The sequence below is a fragment of the Chlamydomonas reinhardtii genome, chromosome 6 (genome assembly GCF_000002595.2).
Source record: "Chlamydomonas reinhardtii strain CC-503 cw92 mt+ chromosome 6, whole genome shotgun sequence".
Lineage (NCBI taxonomy): Eukaryota > Viridiplantae > Chlorophyta > Chlorophyceae > Chlamydomonadales > Chlamydomonadaceae > Chlamydomonas > Chlamydomonas reinhardtii.
In genome coordinates, this window is record NC_057009.1 from 3,939,185 (window position 1) to 3,958,605 (window position 19,421).

The 19,421-nt window shown below is 65.5% G+C and overlaps 4 protein-coding genes across 5 annotated transcripts in view; 3 read left to right on the plus strand and 1 right to left on the minus strand.

Annotated features, from left to right (window-relative positions):
* CHLRE_06g278187v5 (uncharacterized protein) overlaps window positions 1-3,237 on the minus strand; it is an 8,933-nt gene extending 5,696 nt beyond the window's left edge. For both annotated transcript variants that reach the window (XM_043063124.1, XM_043063123.1), the window contains exons 1-7: window positions 3,086-3,237; window positions 2,430-2,572; window positions 1,837-1,955; window positions 1,466-1,593; window positions 850-876; window positions 474-553; window positions 1-98 (exon numbers count right to left, since the gene is read on the minus strand). The exon at window positions 1-98 is cut by the window's left edge and continues 68 nt beyond it. In XM_043063124.1, coding sequence (XP_042923828.1) covers window positions 1-98; window positions 474-553; window positions 850-876; window positions 1,466-1,593; window positions 1,837-1,955; window positions 2,430-2,572; window positions 3,086-3,127 — 637 coding nt within the window. In that variant the 5' untranslated portion in view covers window positions 3,128-3,237. The remainder of the gene's footprint in view (window positions 99-473; window positions 554-849; window positions 877-1,465; window positions 1,594-1,836; window positions 1,956-2,429; window positions 2,573-3,085) is intronic.
* Window positions 3,238-3,347: 110 nt separating this feature from the next.
* Window positions 3,348-5,017, plus strand: CHLRE_06g278188v5 (uncharacterized protein). The gene is made up of 3 exons (XM_001698030.2): window positions 3,348-3,530; window positions 3,685-3,846; window positions 4,179-5,017. Exons 1-3 carry the CDS (start codon window positions 3,489-3,491, stop codon window positions 4,233-4,235), a joined length of 261 nt encoding a protein of 86 aa, XP_001698082.1. The 5' UTR covers window positions 3,348-3,488; the 3' UTR covers window positions 4,236-5,017.
* A 1,550-nt stretch (window positions 5,018-6,567) lies between these two features.
* Window positions 6,568-11,539, plus strand: CHLRE_06g278189v5 (uncharacterized protein). Its single transcript, XM_043063125.1, has 9 exons — window positions 6,568-7,087; window positions 7,191-7,361; window positions 7,879-8,001; window positions 8,313-8,524; window positions 8,918-9,034; window positions 9,289-9,397; window positions 9,723-9,869; window positions 10,088-10,165; window positions 10,652-11,539. Exons 2-9 carry the CDS (start codon window positions 7,266-7,268, stop codon window positions 10,970-10,972), a joined length of 1,203 nt encoding a protein of 400 aa, XP_042923830.1. The 5' UTR covers window positions 6,568-7,087; window positions 7,191-7,265; the 3' UTR covers window positions 10,973-11,539.
* A 268-nt stretch (window positions 11,540-11,807) lies between these two features.
* On the plus strand, window positions 11,808-19,419 carry CHLRE_06g278190v5 (uncharacterized protein). Its single transcript, XM_043063126.1, has 13 exons — window positions 11,808-11,862; window positions 11,935-13,250; window positions 13,899-14,002; window positions 14,302-14,474; window positions 14,991-15,113; window positions 15,354-15,407; window positions 15,864-15,940; window positions 16,280-16,420; window positions 16,797-16,891; window positions 17,347-17,461; window positions 17,742-17,850; window positions 18,215-18,454; window positions 18,788-19,419. The coding sequence occupies exons 1-13, from the start codon at window positions 11,842-11,844 to the stop codon at window positions 19,301-19,303; spliced, it is 3,084 nt and encodes a 1,027-aa protein (XP_042923831.1). The 5' UTR covers window positions 11,808-11,841; the 3' UTR covers window positions 19,304-19,419.
* The last annotated feature ends 2 nt before the right edge of the window (window positions 19,420-19,421 follow it).

Genomic DNA, 19,421 nt, shown 5'->3' on the forward strand with positions numbered 1-19,421 from the left:
GCGGCGGCGGCCTCCACTTGAAGTCGCCCCAGTCGGAGCGGCACAGCGGACACGTCAGCTCCTTGCCCAGCGACTGCACCTGGTGCTCCATCCACACCCTGCGACCGGGGCCAAGAGTGTGTCATACACAAAGGGGTGACCCTGCCGAGGTCACCGGTGTGGTCTAGGGTTGGTGGACTCCAGGGCAGGTGTGCGCTCTGGGCAGGTTGTCCCGAGTACTCACAAGACTCGAAGAAGCAACCATGGAAACCGTAGTACACACACGCGCGCACATACACACACCGTCGCTTTGTGTTCCCTCGCGAGTGCATGCTCCACCTGGGTCACCTTTAGCACCAATCACGTAGCGGTTCATGCACACCCATCAATGGGGTAGTTGGACACGCACGTGCGTTCATGCGCGAGCGAAACCAGGCCCCCAGCCTGCACAGCCTATACGTCGCCCCCCATTCCTCATGCGCGCCCCCGCTCACCCCATGCATTTGCCATGCACGTTGCGGCCGCAGCCGAAGCGGCACCACACCAGCATGTCCGGGTCCTGCCCCACCATGTCCTGCAGGGGAGAGGCGGGGGCAGGCAGGGAGGAGGAGGAGGAGGTGGTGGCAAGGGGGAAGGGAGGCGGTGGCAGACAGGCAGGAGGTGGTGGCGGCAGGCAGCGGTGGCAGGCAGGGAGGAGGAGGTGGGATGCACCATGGGAAGCGGTGGGAAATGCCAAAGGTGCAGGACAGAGCGGTGATAGGGGGCAGACGGGAGGCTCAAGTAGTGGGGCGTTTGGCTGCGCACGATATTGTCCTCGATTGGCCTAGCCGGGATATCCCCTTGCTTCGCTGGGCGCGCGGCAGGCCTCACCTCGTAACAGATGGGGCAGGGGTCGTCCTGCAGGGCGTCAGGGAGACGGCCAGGCGGCAAACACAGTGTCGTGAGCCATCAACGACGTGCCACGAGCGGCTGGGTGTCATAAGTGCCGTGTGCGCGTACCGTAGCTAACACGCTACCCCTGGGCGCAGCCACGGCATGTGCCTCCCCGCCCGCCGCGCCGTCCCCCTGCAGGTCCCCCACAGGTCCCCCACAGGTCCTGCACAGGTCCCTCACAGGTCCCCCTCAGGTCCCTCACAGGTCCCCCTCAGGTCCCTCACAAGTCCCCCTCAGGTCCCCCTCAGGTCCCCCACAGGTCCCCCTGCAGGTCCCTCACAGGTCCCCCTGCAGGTCCCCCACAGGTCCCCCACAGGTCCCCCACAGGTCCCCCACAGGTCCCTCACAGGTCCCCCTCAGGTCCCTCACAGGTCCCCCTCAGGTCCCCCTCAGGTCCCCCACAGGTCCCCCTGCAGGTCCCTCACAGGTCCCCCTGCAGGTCCCCCACAGGTCCCCCTGCAGGTCCCCCACAGGTCCCCCTGCAGGTCCCCCACAGGTCCCCCTGCAGGTCCCCCACAGGTCCCCCTGCAGGTCACCCTCCCCTCACACCCACCTCGTCCACCTCCTTGCGCTTGACCTGCCCCGCCGGCGTCTTGTCCGCCGCCGCCGCCCGGGTCCTGGTCTCGGGCGGCGGCCGCTGCGGCTGCATCGCGCAGCGCAGGACCTCCTCCAGCTCACGGTCTGGGGCGGGAGGGGGAGAGGGAGGAGGTGACGCATCAGGCATGGAGCTTGGAGCTTGGGCCCGCCGACGCGGCTCTCCGGAGTCCCGCTGCTCCCACACCTGCTGAGGCCGCCGGGCTGCTGCGCTCGCCCACATCCAATACCGATGCCCCCCACGCGCCCACGATGCAGCCGCGTAATCCTCCACCTCCCATGCGCCCCTGCCGCCCCCTACGCCCCTGCCGCCCACACCCCTCCACGCACCGCTAAGCGACAGCTGCCACAGCAGCGGGTTGCCGACCGGCACGCGCAGCACCTTGACCATCACGAACAGCGAGTGTAGGCACAGCTCCTTGCAGGTGCCGTTGGCGCCTACAGCCGAGCTGCGGTTGAGGCAGCGAGGGAGAGAGGCGCGGGCCTTGGGGAGGGCAGTGCGGCAGCGCGGTGCCTTATCGGTGCCGCAAGGGCCGTTGCTACCAGCGGCACCGCTGCCGCGGGTGCACCTGGCGAAACCCGCCTGCTCACAAGCTGTGCTGTCACTGTAAAGCGACATTCTACTGAGTCCCTGCGGCATTCCGAGCGGCGCCGCCGTCTCCCAGCACCGCAACTCCGAGCAGCGGTACCCCCAGCAGCCGCTGAGCTCACCGGATCCTCCTGCTGCGACTCACGCCGATCCCCACATACTCATCGACACACACACACACGCCTCCCTCCCTCAGACACACACACACACACACACACACACACACACACACACACACACACACACACACACACACACACACACACACACACACACACGCCCTCCCTCCCTCCCTCCCTCCCTCCCTCACACACGCACTCTCCCACTGCCTCACCAGCTGCAGGTGATGCGCGAGCCGATCTGCACCTTGCGCTTCACCTCGCTGCCCTCCTCGCGCACCACGAACGAGGTGGGGCCGGGCCGCTGCACCAGGAACAGCTGCACGGCGCCCACCCGCTGCAGCAGCTCCACCACCTCCTGCGCGGGGCCGGATTGTGAGCGTGCAAGGGTTTGCGTGTTTGGGTATGGGTGCATGTGTGTTTATTGGTATGGGTGTAGGTGTGCAGCAGCAGCGGAAGGGTGCTGAGTGCTTGAGCGGTATGAGGGTGTTCCTGAGTGGTTGGTGTGTGTGTTCCGGACACGAGGCAACCCCGTTGCTGGTGACGCCGTGTAAGCCGGCAGCGGTGCTATTTAACAGTTGGAGCGGGATATGATATTGACAATGTGGCTGCGCCACCATGGTTTAGCGTGTGGCGCTCAGCCCGCACGCGGCCTTCCTCCTACACGCGGGCGCGGCCCCTCGTGTACTGCGAGGCGGCCTCCCAGCGACCCCGTCCGGGGACGTGTTGCCCCGCGCGCTGTCCTAAATAACACGCTCTTCCATAGTTTATAACAGAAGCAAAGCAGCAACGCCATCTACGAGCTTCAGCCTGGGGCACCTCGTCAGCCGGGCGACTTCCCGGACATTAGGAACGCCACTTCGCAGCTCACCTGGCTCGGCTTGGAGCGCCACGGTGCAGCTCGCTCTGCCATTCTTTTGAGATAGGTCAAGTACTACTTGTCATTTGGTCAACGGAAGCCTTCGCGGGTGTTTTGTTTTCTTGTCAAAGTCTGTCAAGCGTCAGCGTTGCTTCAGGTTTTATATTCTACATTACATTATGCTATATTGATATACCGTATTGAGGCGAAACACGGAACACTCTCAGCCCCGTTGGGACGCTTCGCCGAATGATGGTGCCATGGAGGCCCTTTTCCACCAAGGCTCTCCAAACACCTGCCAGCGGTATATGAGGTTTGCAGACATCTGCCATAACACCAAGCTTTTTTGGGGCGAAGACCGGCGACCAAACTTGAGCGCCAGGGTCCCCAGTCGCGAGCACAGCAGCTCAGCAATATGGCGGATAGGTTCCCTCCCCCGCCTATGAAGGCGACACAGGTGTGGGCTCCGGAGGAGACGATTCCTGGAGAGAATGAGCCCCGGGTGCAGCGCCTTGCCTCTGTCACCTAAACTGCGGACTGTGGGGCAGAGACTACTGTTATAATTCCATGCGCCGAGCGTGACGCTGACAGCCTCGGTCTCTGGCACGCAGGAGCAAATGGACGCTGCTGATGTCCCGTATCACTATCGGGACTACTGCGCACATATGTACATTGATTATAAGGAGTGCCGCCTCACTAGTGGCTTCTCGTGGCGCACGAAGTGCGCCCACGAGCTGCACGCCTACAACAAGTGCGAGTACAAGGAGTTCAAGGTGAGCCCGCACGTGCTGTTGGACGCCCTCGCGTGCAGCTATGGGATCAGAAGCTCGGTGGAGGGACGGGAAGGGCATTGGCGGAAGGGCATTGGGACGGGAAACACAGCATGGTAGGCGTGGCAGGGGTACAGGGGGTGCAGCGGCGCTTGCGTGCCGGCAAGCTGCGGCCGCCGTTCGCATGTGCAGTCGACGCCCCGACCTATGCAGCGCGCCTTTTCACACGTCGTTGCAGTGGTAATGCGTGCTGCACGTACACGCAGCGCCTCAGCATTCCCAGCCACAGAACGCATCCTCAATGGTCTTACGCCATCCCCGTCTTGAACTTGCAGCGCCGCGTTGCCATCGCCATCGAGGAGAAGCGGCGCCGGGGCCTCATCGCCGCATAAACAGCCCGGGGGGCTGGCAGAAACGGCAGGGTCAACGGGAGCTGGGCGGAGCTGCAGGATCAGGGTCGAGCAATTGCAATTGCAATTGCGGACGAGCGGTGCCAGCGGTGCCAGCGGTGCCAGCGGTGCCAGCGGTGCCAGCGGCTGCACTGGGATGGCGCTTGCGCCAGGGGGCACCCAGACCGACGCAGGCGCAAGCTATTGGTCGTGGGGCATGGCCGCATGCGGTGTTGCGGCGTGGAGGTAGCTGCCAATGTGGGGGGGGTGAGCTCGCGCTTGCATGGATGCGCTCGGCCAGTAGGACTGATGCGGCGCATCCTGCGCGCGCTCAAAGGACGCGCGTGGCGCCGTGGGGTGCGCGCGCGCATGTGCTCGGGGCATGCTGCAAGACATAGGCAATCGTAGCTGAAAGGCGGCCGACGGTGAATGGCTGTCGCCTGCTGTGCAGGCTGCAGACGCGGCGTTGAGGTCACGAGGCGGTCTTGGCCGGGTGCCGGTGCGGGCCTTGGCAGAGAAGGTGAAGCCATACGTTGCCAAGTGCGCGTGGGCTTGGCAGTGCCAGCAGGCGTATCCGCAACGAGCTTATCAAAATACTGAGATTAGGCTGCTGAGGTTTTAGGGATTGTAGGTGCTAGATGCTAGGAACTTGCCGGGTGTTCAAGGCGTCGACAGGGTGGGCACGGGTTGCTTGCGGCAGGGTGCTTCACACGTGAAATGCGGAGACACGGCTGTTAGCCCAAGTACAGTGCATGGCAAGGCTTTTCTTGTAACATACATAGTGCTAGACGCCTTGCACTCTGCATGACGTGTGCTTCTGCCGGGCGCCAGGCGAGGAGCGCTGGCGCGCACTGGCAGGGCAAGCCAGTAGCAGGCTGGAGCGCCTAGCAGGGCGGCCACCGCAAGGGCCCCCACGTGTATTGGCTGTTGTGGGCGATGCACGGAATGTGGGGCCAGCTGTCCATTGACCAGGAAGGCACCGCAAGACAACGCGTTTGCAACTAGAGAGGTGGACACAGCGTTGCAGGACCCAGAGCAGGCGGCAGGCAGGGCCGCAGGGGGGCCCGTGTCCCTCGCCGTCGCGAACCCCTGCTACGGTTCTACCGGTGTTGGCGTGCCCCGGCCCCCGCAGGGGGCGCGGCGCACCCATACGTTTCAGAAAGGGGGGGCCCCTGTCAAGTTGATTTACACACGTTCCCGGCCCCCGCCGACTGCACACAGCCATTATTTAAGCCATCCATTACACGAAGCTATTGTACACAAGATAGAAGAGGCCCCAGCGTCGCAGATCCGCCACCCGACTCGAGTCAGGGAACCTCGAGCGCCACTGTAACTGGACCATTATCATATATTGCACGCGTAAGTATATAGTATCGAGTTCGCTGCCGCAAGAAAGACAAGACCGCCGATAACTGAGGCTGATGTCATCGTATAGGGTCAAATGAATTATCACAGCGGTAGATTTCTCCAGTATTAGCACCTATGCACTTGTCAGAAGCCTCGCAGAAGCCTCGCGAGCATCTGTCCTTAATACTGCCGTGCTGGCAGCCCCACAACGTGAGACCTATGAAGCTGAGACTCTGTTATCATTATATTTGCAGAACGTGTAAGGCTGAACAGTTTCGCCGCAAGGGCGAACTTGAACTTGCTTCGCGACGTCCAACTGTCCGACGTCAACGCACAGCCCCGACCGCCCAGCACCGGCACCCAGATCACATATTACTTATAGTGGAATCTGTATCTCGCGGTGGGGGGCGGTTTGCCGGGTTTTGGTGCTGGGGGTTGGTTCGGCAAATGGCAAGGGTGCGGGGCCGAGCTGCGGGCACGCGGGGGGAAGTCCGCAAGCGACCTCGCAATGGCACAGGGCGTTGGCCCAGCTATTAATATTACATTAAAACGTAAGATTTAGTAGCTGCGCGGGCGAAACGAGCGATTCTGCGTCCATTGGATTTCATTCCATTTCCCCGAGGTGCTTGACCCCGACCCCGCCCCGGTCAGCGGTCCGGGAGGTTGTGCGCAGTACTTTTGGTCCAACGCATGTAACGACTCTGGCACTCAGATCATATTCAGACTTCAGTCGCCGTTACTATACGAGCCTCCTTTCACCTCAGCTCCACGCCCCTGAGGGCCACTACCTGCCCTTACCTGCACACGCCTCCTCTCGTGCTCAGCATTACAACACCGTACGTTGCGTCCCCTGTCACTTCACTCCCTTAGGGGCACGCCCCATGGATCGCATGGCGGTCCGCTAGTGGGAGGGGCTGGGAGGGGCGGCAGCCCGAGCCGTTGCATTGGCATCGAGAGACGTTTGATCATTGGGCGCGGCAGTTAAGGCCTGCCGCGGCCTTGCCTGCTCATTCAGCTCACGCAGCGTACAAAAGTATCTACGTCACTCATCAGGCGTCAGCGCGGAGGGAGTCTCTCCACGAATAGCTCCCCTGGTGCACCGGCCATTTTGTGGGCCTTCGAAAGCCATGTGTGAAACTTCACGTTTAAATTAGCGTGCATAGAGCTATCTTGCAAGTATGGCGACCTTGGAGGGCGAGCTGGGCGGGGTCGGGGCGCAAGCCCCAACCAGCTCCGCCTTCTTGCAGCATTTCCTTGTTGCAGCATCCGTAGCTGCTATCCTGGCGCCTTTCAGCTATTACATGGGGCTAGGAGCTAGGATGTTGAAGCTCCCGCAAATTACCGGATACCTCGTTTCGGGCATCGTTTGCGGGCCCTACCTTCTCGGCATTCTATCGCACGAGTCCGTGTCCGACCTCAACATTATCGAGGGCGCCTGCCTTGCCATCATCGGCCTGGCAGCTGGCGCCGAGCTGCACCTGAGCGAGCTGTCGCGCAGCAAGCGTCAGGTCAGTCACCGCGATCCAGCGCACCGCCGCCCTCGCCCTCCCCGCCTTCCCTTCTCCCTGCTTTCCCCCCGTCCACACCACCCCATCACCCACACATCTACAGGTGCTGGGCATCACCTTTGGCATCTGCGCTGCCACGTGGGTGTTCTGCTACGGCGCGTTCGAGTACACGGCGGCCATGCTGCCCAAGTTCGCGCAGATGGACGCGGCGCACGTGGCGGCAGTGGCCTCGCTGGGTGCCACACTCATGATGGCGCGGTCACCGGCGTCCGCGGTGGGTGCTGCGGATACATGGAGCTAAGGGGGCTGGTGGAGCTGAGGGGCCAAGGGAAGGGCGGAAAGGTTTGGGGGGAGGGCGGTTTGCAAGGGAGGTTGGGCGTGGTGAAATGCACTCGGCCCTGGGCAGGGGTGAGGGCAGTTCTTTCCACGCAAGATTGGACCCGGCGGAGTCCCATTGAGGAGAGGCCAGCGACCCTGCTCAATGAGGCGAGTGGCCCTGACTGGGGGCATGAGCACGACGTGCCGCTGCAGGAGGCACTAGGGCGACATTCCGCACGCCTGCACTCTTGCAGCAAGTCTCACCACACACACGCACAGTTCCATACACAGCCGTCCTGCAGCGCCGCATGGCTTGCCACCCACTCCCACCCGCCACTGGCCACGCCTGGAAACCCCTTCCCCAGTGTCACTGCTTTGCACCGGTCGCCGCTGCTGCCTGGACTGCGCTAGCTCATTTAGTATAGCTTGGGCTGCTACTTACAATCCCAACCCCCGCTCCCCTCCCGACCCAGATCGCCGTGCTCAAGGAGATGGAGGGCAAGGGCCCCTTCAGCAGCCTGGTGATGGCGGTGGTGGTAGTGAAGGACGTGGTGGTCATCATCAGCTACGCAGTGAACGTGGAGCTCATACGAGTGGTGGGTGGGGGCAGGCGTGTGACTGACGCAGGGGGGGGTTGAGGGTGGCGGGGTTGGTAGGAATAGGGGCGGGGGCAGGTCGCACGAGCCGAGCAGGGGCAGACAGCAAACACCGGACTTGGCCGGCAGCGCGTCACCTCCACTACTCCACTACAGCCGCATCAGAACGTGCGACCGAGAAGGACTGCCGCCTTACCTTCTCGACCAACTGCTTACACCGCAACACCCCCGCTCCGCTCCTTCCCCCTCTCCTTAACTTTTCCATACAAGTAATCCCCGCCTCCGGCCCTTGCCCCCATCCCGCCCGCCAGGCCATCCTGCCCAGCGCCGCCGACCGGCCGCAGCTGCTGAGCATGGTGCTGCCCGTGCTGAGCGTGGCGCTGTCCATCAGCCTGGGCGTGTGCGGCGGACTGGTGCTGGCCATGCTGCTGAGGAGCCTGCCGCACGTGGCGCACACCGGCGGCGCCGCCGCCGGCACGGCTGGCGGCGGCGCGGCGGCGGCCGCGGCCTCCAATGCCTTCAAGTCAGTGGGCCGGTGGATGCGGGTGTTGGGCGGTGCGCGGTGGCGGTGGCTGTGGCGGTGGCGGGGCGCAGCGGCGCGTGCCACCCCGAGGTCGGGCCGGGCCGGGGAGGGCAGGGTGTTGGTGTGGGAGGTAGGGGTTTAGCTGGGATGTGGTGGGGGCAGAAGGAGGGGGAGGATTCTGCCGTCACGCGTTGCACGCGCAACCTGCCTTCCGTGTTGCTGCTGACCTTACTGACGTGTGCAAGAATGCGTTCGCGCCGCCGCGACACCCTTGCCAGCTCCGGTCTCGGCATCCCTTCCCCTCACCCACTGCACGCGCGCGCTGACGTGTCCCTCCCTCTGCCCTCTGCGCCGCCACCACCACCACTGCCTCTCCCCCAACCTCCCCGCCAGGCTGCGTCAGGCGGTGGTGCTGGGTGTGGCCACGCTGACGTTCCAGCTGGCGCACCACTTTGACGCAGAGCCGCTGCTGGCGTGCGTCACCATGGGACTGGTGCTGGTCAACAGGAGGTGTGTGTGGGTGTGTGTGTGGGTGGGTGGTTGGGGGTAGTTTCTTCCAATCCTAAAGAAATTAAGACCGAGGGGACCGGGGGGACGTGCAGAGGGAGGGCCGGGGGGGGGGGGGGGACACGGTAGCAGCCGTCCATGCGAGGGAACGGCCGGGCAGTGTGCAGCAGCGGCAGGCGAAGGCAGGGCTTTTAGCAGGCGCGCAGCACCGTAGCTGAGCCTGCCTGCTGTGTCCGCTGTCCGCTCCCCCCGCCCAGGCACGAGCGGGCGGACAAGGACAAGGAGGAGCTGCACGCCATGGTGACCGGCATCATGGGCCTCACCAACGTGGCCTTCTTCGGACTGGCGGGCGCCTCGCTCAAGCTGGTGAGGGGGCTGGCGGGAGGGGGTAGTTCATTTCAGTCCCAGATTGAAAACGATTGCCAACCCGGAACCCAATGGAGCGCGGCGGAAAGGTACATACTCTTGTCCACATTCATGATGGGCGGGCGGTATGGCCAGCACGAACGGGGACGCCGCGGCGAGCTCTGGCGCTGGGCCAGTGGACGCTGTCTGTCATCGGTACGCGCGCCCCTACGCCTGCTGTCTACCTCGCTACACTTCTCTGTACCGATCTTCGCACACACACACACACACACACACACACACACACACACACACACACACACACACACACACACGCCTCCTGCAGGGCGCGCTGACGGACATGTTCAGTGCGGCGCTGGTGGTGTTCGCTGTGCGGCTGGGCGCCATCTGGCTGGGCTCCTGGGCGGGCTGCACCGCCACAGCCACAAGCGCCGAGTACAGGCGGCTGTTCTGGATGTCCATGGTCACACAGGTGCGTGCAGGGGGGGAGGCGGGCGGGCGATGCAGGGCTGGGTGGCGAGGCGTGTGGCGTGAGCGCTACCTGTGATGGCAGGTAGGGGGGCAAGCGTAGTGAGGATGTTCCGCATGCGGTGCGGAAACATTATTGAGGCAAGCTCCGCACGTGCTGTCGACCTTTCGCCTGCCTCTTTCGAACCACGCACTCGCGCACGCGCTTTCGCTGTGCTGCAGGCGGGTGTGGCCATGGGTCTGGCGCGCCTGGCCGGCACGCGCTTCCCGGACTGGGGGCCGCACTTCCAGACCTTCATGGTGAGTGAGGGGGCAGGCAGGGAGGGGCCGGGCAGGGCAGGCAACGGGATGGGGGAGACAGGGGATGGGGGGGGGCAGGCAGGGAGGGCGATGTCAAGGAGGGGGCAGGCAGGGAGGGGGCGGGCAGGCAGGGAGACCGGGAAGGGGGCGGGGAAAGGGCAGGAGTCGTCTGGGCTGTTGAGGGCTGGTTGGGATGCTGAGGGCGGGACTGCGCGGTCCCTGCAGGTCCCCTTCAGGTGTTCATAAACACACACACACACACACACACGCACACACACACACACACACACACACACACACACACACACACACACACACACACGCGCACGCACCCATGCAGGCACAGCGCCTGCTTCCCTTGAACACAACTTGTGGCGCACTGCTTGTTTGCGCATCCTGCACGCACACACACATACACAAGCATTGTTGATTCCGCCCTGTCCTCCCTCTCCCCGCTCACCCCCCTTTCTGCGCCTCCTCCTGCAGATGGCCATCATCCTGTTGAACCTGCTGGTGGGGCCGCCGCTGTTCAGGCAGGCGCTGGTGCGGGTGGGCGAGGCGCGGGCAGCTCTGGGGCTACTGCCGGTCAAGGACCACGGCCCGCGGTCGCTTGGGGCCGCGCTGGGGCTAGGCGGGCCCGGGGGGAGCGGGTCGGGGGTTGGCGGGGGAGGCGGCGGCGGGCTGGGGGGCTTGAAGGAGAACGGGGGCACGGGGGAAGACGGGGTGGGAGTGGACGGCGTGGTGAATGCGGCGGTGGGGCTTGTGTTGGGCGACCACAACCAGGACAAGAGCGACCGAGACCAGTGAGGGGGGATGTGATTGATTGGCGAGCGGTGGCGGATGTGTGATTGCTAAAGAGAGGTGCAGGCAGCTGAGGTGGGTTTGCAGGATAAGCAGGAGGAGAAACATGAGTTGCAGTGGGGTCGGGTCGGGTTGGGCGCGCGGCATCTCCGCACCTTTTACGGCTGCCTCCAGGTCGACAAGGCTTGCTGGTGTTGGTGCGGCTCGCCTGCCTCGTGGCGTGGCGTGGCGTGCCTCAGAGGGGCGTCTCTCATGGGTGTTGGTGAAAGGTGGGTCGCTTAGACAAGATGTACATGCATCTTGAAAGGTTATGCTGGCTTGGTGTGGTGAGACCCGCCGGGCTTGTGAGTGGTGGAATGGATTTAAGCGGCATCTTGACCGCTAGGGCTGTGGTTTGGAGACACACGCACTGAGTGTAGCTGTACGTATGCCAGGTAAATGTGCATGGCGTGCTCAAATGAGGTGTGCTGAATGCAGGCGTGCGTGGCGGTGGTGGCGGCGGCCCGGGGAATGAGCGCGGGCAGTGGTGGCTCTTGGCTCTTGCCAAATATAACTGTAATATAATACAGCTATGGAATAAAAAGCCTGCGCACGCCAGAGCTAGTGCGAAATCAAAACCATGCTGCCAAGCGAATCTCAGGCCGCGGGCGGGCCAGCGGCGCCACCGGCTCCTGCGCCGCCGCCGCCCCCGCAGCAGCTGCCGGTGCCACCGGGTCTGCGAGGCGGCTGGCACGCGGCTGCGACGCGGGTGGTGGAGCAGTCGAGGCAGGCAAGTGCGGGTCAGGCGGGATGCCAGGTTCGCAATGCCCCACGACCCGTGGGGTCCCTTCAATTCGCACAGAATGCACTCTTGAAGAAATGCCCGGAAATGCAGAATGCGCCAGATTGCCCAGAATGCGCCACTCCCCAACGTCTACCCATTGCTTTCTTCTGAGTAACCCTTTTTCGCGCCATTTACGCGCTCACAGGGCCCCCACGACGCCCCAGTCCCCCGCAACACCTGCGGCTGCGGCGCGCTGCGGCTGCCACGGCCGGCCGGCGGCGGCGGAAGCAGCGGCGGGCCAGCAGGAACCAAGGGGCCCGGCGGTGGCGGTGGCGGTGGCGGCGGCGGCGGCGGCGGTGGCCCCGTGGGTCCGCTCATCCGCCTTCGCGGCTACGACGCCCCTAGCGGCACCTGGCGGGCCTCGGTGCTCTTCGGCACCGCAGCCGCCGGCTTCACGGCCGGGGCCGCCGCCACCGCTGCCGCAGGGGGCACCGGTGCGAAGGGCGACAACGACGGCGGGGAAGGCAGCGGGCCGACGCTGCAGGAGGTGCCGCCTGCGCCCGCTCCTCAGGCGGAGGGCCAGCACGGCCCGGCAGCCGCGACGTCGGCGCCCGCGCCGCTGCTGCGCTACCAGCTGAGTCGCGTGCTGCCGGTGTCCACAGGCACTGGGCCGCACGCGCCAGCGGCGGCGGCGGGTGGCGGCGGCGGCGGAGCCGGAGACATGCCGACGCCGCCCACCTCCCCAGGGCCCGAGGCCGCGCGCGTCCACCATGACCCCACGGCCGCGGAACGCAGCCCAGCCCAGTTCCTGCCCATGCCACCCGCTGCTGCTGCGGGCAGCAGTGCCCGACCGGGCCAGGCCCCGCCGCAGCCGCAGCCGGACCCGCCGCCCCCCTCCATGCCGCCGACTGGCGGCTTCGAGGCTGCGGCCACACACGCCTCCCAGCCCGCTGACACGCTGTCGTGGGAGCAGGCGGCAGCGGCCAGGTCCGCAGCAGCAGCAGCAGCAGCAGCAGCAGCAGCAGGGGCGGCGGCGCCAGCTGGCGACGCGCCCGGCGGCGCATCCAGCGGCGCAGCAAGCTTCCAAGACTACCACCACCGCCGCCATGGTGGTAGCGGCGTCGTCGATGGCGGTGATGGCTGGAGGGAGGTGCGGCCGGAGCTGCTGGCTACGTTCGGGGAGGGCTGTGCCTTCTGGCGCTTCGAGCTGCAGGCGCCCGTGCTGGGCGACTCGGGCCAGTGGCTCACGTACGCCGTGGAGCTGCCCGGAGGCGGCAGTAGCAGCGGCAGCGGCAGTAGCAGTGCGGCGGCGGGAGCAGTAGCAGAGGCCATCCACACGGCTGCCGTGCGGATAGGGGTCGCCGGGCACGGCGATGGGGGAGGGGGGAGCGATGGGGGCGGGGGTTGGCACGGGGAGGCGTTCCGTGTGTACATCCCCAGCACTGCTGAGGGCTGGCGCTGGGCCTTTCACAGCTGTGCGGGCTTCAGTATGGACGTGCCGCCAGAGCAGCAGGCGGACAAGTAGGCGGCGCAGGGCAGCGCAGGGCCGGGCGCTGAGGGGGCAGGAGATAGGGGGAGGCGGTGGGGGTGGACAATGCGGGATGGGTGTGTGGGCGGATGGGCGAGGGGGGGGTTGCGGAGCGCGCACTGAGTTGGCAGCGGCGGATGTGGCAGGCGGTCGAGGTGGGGGGCGTGTGTGCCCGTGAGAGTGGGACCAGAGAGCACTGGCTGGTTCCGGTAGAGGCGGACACGGACACAGGCACACGCACAGGCACACGCACAGGCACACGCACACGCACAGGCACACGCACAGGCACACGCACACGCACACGCACACGCACACGCACAGGCACACGCACAGGCACAGGCACAGGCACACGCACACGCACAGGCACACGCACACGCACACGCACACGCACAGGCACACGCACACGCACACGCACACGCACAGGCACACGCACAGGCACACGCACACGCACAGGCACACGCACACGCACACGCACACGCACACGCACACGCACACGCACACGCACAGGCACACGCACAGGCACACGCACACGCACACGCACACGCACACACACACATATACACACACACACATACACAAACACACACACACACACATACACAAACACACACACACACACGCACACTCGCACACCCCAACAGGTACTGGGGCCACTCGCCGCTGTGGTCGGACCTGCTGGCGCAGCACGCGGCAGCGCCCCTGGCGGCCCTTGTGGGCGGCGGTGACCAGCTCTACTGCGACGACGGTGAGGGCGGGTCGCATTCATTAATAGTCATAGTCAAGGAAGTGGGGGCGGGCGGGCGGGCGGGCCGAAGACAGCATCACACGGGCGGGCGGGCGCGTCCCCGCAGCCTGCGAGCCTTGCGACGAGCACCAGACATTGTACTTAACCCCTTCTCCTGCCACCCGGCCTCCTAGACGCCGCCCTGCGCCCTGCAGCCTGTTCAAAATCCTTCTCCCGTTCAATTCTGCTTGGACTTGGCCTTGACTCGGACTGGGAATAAAGCCCACCTCTCCTCGCCTGTTCCGCCTCCACCGCCGCAGTGTGGTCTCTGCCGGCACTGACGCAGTGGCTGGCGCTGCCGGACCCGTCGCAGCGCCTGGCCGCCGCCTGGAGCCCCGCCGCCGCCGCGCAGGTGTCGGCCTACTACACCGCCCACTACTGCACACACCTCAGCCAGCCCGCCAGCAGGATGGCCTGGGCCAGCATACCGCAGGTGCAGGACGATGCAGGGCTAGGCGGAAGGGGCCGGTGTGGTGGTGCCTGGTGTGGGCTGGTGTGGGGCTGGTGAGGGCTGGTGCGGGCTGGTGCGGGCTGGTGGGGTGCAGGGCTCGTGGGCTGATGGGATGGAGGGGCGGGTGGGCTGGTGGGCTAGGGGCGCCAGAAGCCTTCGCGGCGCCATTGTGTCTGGCGGCGTCCCTACCTGGTCCCGGTGAGCCGTCGGCCCCGCCTTGTGCAGGCGAGCAGCAGCCGCAGGGGGTGGGGCCGCCTCACTGGCGCCGTGTGGCGCACCCGCCCTGGCCCGCCACCCCAGCCCACCACTTTGCTGCTGGCGGATTGACGCCACACAGAATTTGTCAACCAACTTCGTGGAACCATGTCATCCCAACAGCCCAACATGCCCTGCGTACTATAGCTTGCTTCTTCTTTGTATCCTCGCATACCGCTGCTGCAAACCACCATGCACCCACCCACCCCGCCCCGCCTCTCCCCTCCACCCACCGCCCTCCAGGTCAACACGTGTGACGACCACGACATATTTGACGGCTGGGGCTCCTACCCCGCCGCCCTGCAGGACTGCGCCGTGTTCCGGGGCGTCTTCGAAGCAGCCCGGGCCGCCTACCTGCTGTTCCAGGTGGGGAGGCTGGGGGTTAAGGTTGAACCAATCCCGTAAGGAAGGCTGGGGGGCTTGGGGGGGTTGAGGGAGGCGATGCGGGGAGGAGGAGAGGCGAGGAGAGGACAAGAAAGGGAGGCGCGGGTGGCGGGTGCAGGGGGTGCGGGTACGGCGCCCTTGCCCCGCGTCCTTGTGCCCGCACTGACTCTGTCCCCACGGTCCCCCCGCGTGCTGCTGCCCCTCACCCCCCCCCCCCGCCAGCTGCACACCACGCCGGGCCGGGCCGCTGCCGACGGCTGCATCGTTACGCCGGCGGTGAGGGGGCCCTTGGGCTGCTGATGGGGGGCTGGGGGCCGGGGCCGGGGAGCAGGACACGTCCACAGCACCATCGTTGACGTGCGCGTCTCGATTGTCGACTGTGGGCTGAGCAGCAAGCTCGCTTGCTCCGGCGTCGCGAGCTCCCGAATCCTCGCGCAGCTGTGCGGGCATCGTCGGCAGAGCTCATTCACAGCCTACACAGCTCGGCGGGGAGTAGGCTCTGAGGGCTCTGAGGGCTCTGTGTAGACTGTGAACGACGAGCTCAGCCGAGAGTCGGCAACATGCGGGCGGATGCTGCCCTCCTAACACGCACGCGCGCGCAAACACGTCTGTCGGCCTCTTTCCCTCGCGGACATCACACGCGCATCGCCCCTCCCATTCCCAAACCCTCCAAACACCCGCTTACGCGCTCAACCCCCCCCCACACACACACACACTCGCACACACCCTCAGGGCGGTGTTCACCAGGTGGTGTGTCTGGGGCCGCGCCAGGCGCTCCTCCTGCCCGACCAGCGCGGGGAGCGCAGCAGGTGGGCGTGGGAGCGAGGCAGCGTGTGTGCGTGTGTGTTTTGAAACAAAACCCGTCCACACGGCGCCAGACTTAATGACGGAGCGTATGTGAGAGGGGATGCAGCCGTCCATGAAAGGAGGAGTGACTGAAGGGGAGGGGTGTCAGTGCCCAACGCCCATGATGAGGCGGGCTGTGTGGCTGCTGGGATGGGGGCGGCTGCGCTCCTCATCACTCTCTCGTGTCAACTCGATCTGCCCCCCCCCTCGCATATGCAGCTGCAGTTCTCCTTGCCGCACGACTGTTTCCTTCCAGGATTGGTTCAACGTTAGCACACACACACACACACACGTGCCCCCAGGTTCCAGGTGATGCCGCTGGAGAGCTACGCCGCGCTGTTCGGCGCCCTGGCCGACCCCCGCCGCCTGCCTTCCTCGGTGGCGCACCTGACGCTGGTGGCCACTGTGCCGCTGGTGTACCCGCACGTAGTGGGCTCGCACCGGTGAGGGCGGGGGAGGGAGGGAGGGGGGGTAGGTCACTCCAAAACCAGTTGAAGGGGGGTTACAGCCATGTTTGATTAAGCAGTGAAGTTGTGTTGTTGGTCGAAGGCGGAGGGAAGGAGGAACCCAAGGAAAGGTAGGGGGAGGTCAAGAGCCAGGGGAGGGGGGAGGGGGGAGGGGGGAGGGGGGAGGGGGGAGGGGGGAGGGGGGAGGGAAAGGGGGACGAAGTAGAGGGAGGGGGAAGGGCCCCAGGTGTGTGCGCATGATGTTTTTGAGGCCTTGCGTGAAGACTGCTGAATACTTTGTATCAACCTGCTTCCGCTACTCACACTTACATACGCACACACGGAGAACACACGCCCCGCCCCGCCCCCCCAGGCTCATGGCTTTGTTCGGCTGGCTGAATCACACCCGCTGGCTGCGACCCATCATGGCCAAGACCGGTGCCTCATCCGCCATCATGAACCAATTCGGTGAGCGAGGTCGCGGGTGGGCCAAAGTAGTGTGTGTGTCGTACGTAGTCGGCCGTGTGGGACCTGCGCAGCAGCCGCAGGACTGCGTTGCGCGCGCGTGTATCACACCTGCCTCAATGGCAATGCGCCCTCACACCTGCCTCATTTGCAATGTGCCCATGTCGGCACACTGCCTCCCCCCTGACACGACCTCTCCTTCTCCTTGCCGCACGACTGTTTCCTTACGGGATTGGTTCAACGTTGACCCCTGACACGACCTCTCCTACTCACCCCTCCACCTCCCCACCCCTCCGCCAACCCCCACCCCACCCCATTTCTGATGATGGTGGGACCTATTTTGTTGGGCCCGGGCACACACCCCATCCCATAAGTATTAGTTTTAGCTTGGTTTGGTTTAGTTTGGGCTGGTAATTACAACCCCACCTACCACCCCACCTCTCCCCCCCCTCCCGCAGGTGAGCCGGACCTGCTGGACGACCTGCGCGATCACTGGGTGGCGCCGGCGCACCTGGGCGAGCGCCGCTTCCTGCTGGAGCACCTGCAGATGATGGCCAAGAGCCGCAGCATGCGGTGAGGGAGGCCGCCGCGGCGGCGGGCGGCAGAGGGGGCAGCGGGGCCGGGTTGGGACCTGAGTAACACCCGGTATACATGTAACCCGTTACAAGCGCACGAGCGTGTGCAGATAACCCCCACAAATCCGGTACCGCACACAGTGCCAAACCCTCCTCCTTGTGCTTTCCCAACACCCCCGCACAAAGGTGCCGGCCCCATTCCCCACCCCCTTCCCCTCCCTCCCGCTGCCCTCCTCCACCCACCCACCCTCTCGCCAACCCAATCCAATCCAACCCAGTGTGAGCCTCATCTCAGGCGACGTGCACCTGTGCGGCGCGGGCCGACTGTACAGCTGGCCCATCAGCCGCCTCAGGCCGCCGCGACACGACTGGCGGCATATGGTGCAGGTGGGGGCGTGTGGGGGCGTGTGTGTGTATGTGCGTGTGTGTGTGTGTGTGTGTGTGCGTGCGTGCGTGTGCGTGTGCGTGTGCGTGTGCGTGTGCGTGTGCGTGTGCATGTGTGTTTCGTTTGGGGGGGGCAGGTTTGTGCCCGAGCCCAGCGGAGATGTCCCATCATCATTGGGGGAGGGGTAGAGGGTGTTTGTGCCTGGAAGAGGGAGACGGGCGGGGCTCGTGACGAGACACACACGTGCTGCCAACCCTCACTGCCCCAACCCCCGCGCCGCTCCACACCACACACACACACACATGCACACACAAACACACACAAATGCACACACAAGAACACACACACACATACACACACACACAGGTGATCAGCAGCGCCATCGTGAATGCGCCGCCGCCAACGGGTCTGGTCAAGCTGCTGCAGTGGTCTGGCCGCGCCGGCCTCACCAACCGCCGCACGCGCAACCACCTGCTGCGCACCTTCACGGACGTGCGCGGGCGCGCCAAGCTGCTCAACCGCCGCAACTACTGCCTGGTGGAGGAGGTGGTGGAGGGAGCGGCGGCGGGTCGGCCGGATCAGCTGCGGGAGCTGCCTGGGATGGAGGTGAGGAGGTGCGATGCGCTCGGTGGCTCTCTGTGCAGCAGCGCTGCAGTGGTTACCGTACGGTACTCGGGTGAGCGATAGGCTGCTGGGCGCGGCGCTGCCAGGCCGCTAGGCCGCTAGGCCGCTAGGCCGCTAGGCCGCTAGGCGCTGCTAAGCAGCGGGGCGCGGGCGCTGCTAGGCCGCTGTGCATGCAAGGCTGATTTGGCGGAGCCAGCATGCGTGTTCCTGGTAGCGCAAGGAGGCACTGGGTCCTCATCATGGAAGTCATGGACTACTGGCCACCCCTTGATCACGTGTGGGAAGTAAACGGCCAGGCCTGTGTGCACGCGGCAGGGCGGCCTGGCCTTCACGCTGCGGGTGGAGCTGCCCAGGGGCGCAGGCGCGCACAAGCAGGGCGGTGGCGGCGGCGGGCCGCTGCGCCGCCTTTTGGGTGCGTGCCTGCCTGGTGGCGGCGGAGGCGGAGCCGGAGGCGAAGGCCGCAAGCACACGGGGGCTGCGGCGGCGACCGCCCCTGCGGCCGGTGCGGCACCGACGTCGTTCCCAGGGGGCAGTGGTGCCGCCGCCGCGGCGGGCGGCGAGGGACCCGGGGCTGCGACGGCGCCTGCACCCGCCTCGCCTCACGAGTATGACGCCGTCGGCGGCGGCGTTGGCACCACCGGGGACAAGAAGCACGGGCACGGGCCGAGCGGCGGCATGGCCACAGGCACGGGCACGGAGCAGGAGGGGGATCCGGAGGGGCTGGGTGTGGTGGTGGTGAAGCCGTACGTGATCACTGTGCCGTCACTGGACGTACAGCGCACACGGCTGGGCGACAAGGATGCAGAGGTGTTCCAGGTGACAGACTTTTGAGTTGGTTAGGCTTGGGCTGAGTCATGAGTGGGGGCCTGGTTCTGGTGGGCCCGGCAAGTCGGGCAGCGGCGTGTCATGGTGGAGCGTGGAGACGCGGAGACGGGATGGCCCGACACGG

Excerpts from the sequence above, each read along its gene's own strand:
- CHLRE_06g278188v5 (XM_001698030.2), top strand. The coding sequence starts at position 3,489 with ATGGCGGATAGGTTCCCTCCCCCGCCTATGAAGGCGACACAG. Across the intron at positions 3,531-3,684 it reads CGCCTATGAAGGCGACACAG|GAGCAAATGGACGCTGCTGA; the intron begins GTGTGGGCTCCG and ends TCTGGCACGCAG. Across the intron at positions 3,847-4,178 it reads GCGAGTACAAGGAGTTCAAG|CGCCGCGTTGCCATCGCCAT; the intron begins GTGAGCCCGCAC and ends TTGAACTTGCAG.
- CHLRE_06g278189v5 (XM_043063125.1), top strand. The coding sequence starts at position 7,266 with ATGCTGCCCAAGTTCGCGCAGATGGACGCGGCGCACGTGGCGGCAGTG. Across the intron at positions 9,870-10,087 it reads GGATGTCCATGGTCACACAG|GCGGGTGTGGCCATGGGTCT; the intron begins GTGCGTGCAGGG and ends GCTGTGCTGCAG. Across the intron at positions 10,166-10,651 it reads CGCACTTCCAGACCTTCATG|ATGGCCATCATCCTGTTGAA; the intron begins GTGAGTGAGGGG and ends CTCCTCCTGCAG.
- CHLRE_06g278190v5 (XM_043063126.1), top strand. The coding sequence starts at position 11,842 with ATGCGCCAGATTGCCCAGAAT. Across the intron at positions 15,941-16,279 it reads CAGCGCGGGGAGCGCAGCAG|GTTCCAGGTGATGCCGCTGG; the intron begins GTGGGCGTGGGA and ends ACGTGCCCCCAG. Across the intron at positions 16,421-16,796 it reads CACGTAGTGGGCTCGCACCG|GCTCATGGCTTTGTTCGGCT; the intron begins GTGAGGGCGGGG and ends CCGCCCCCCCAG.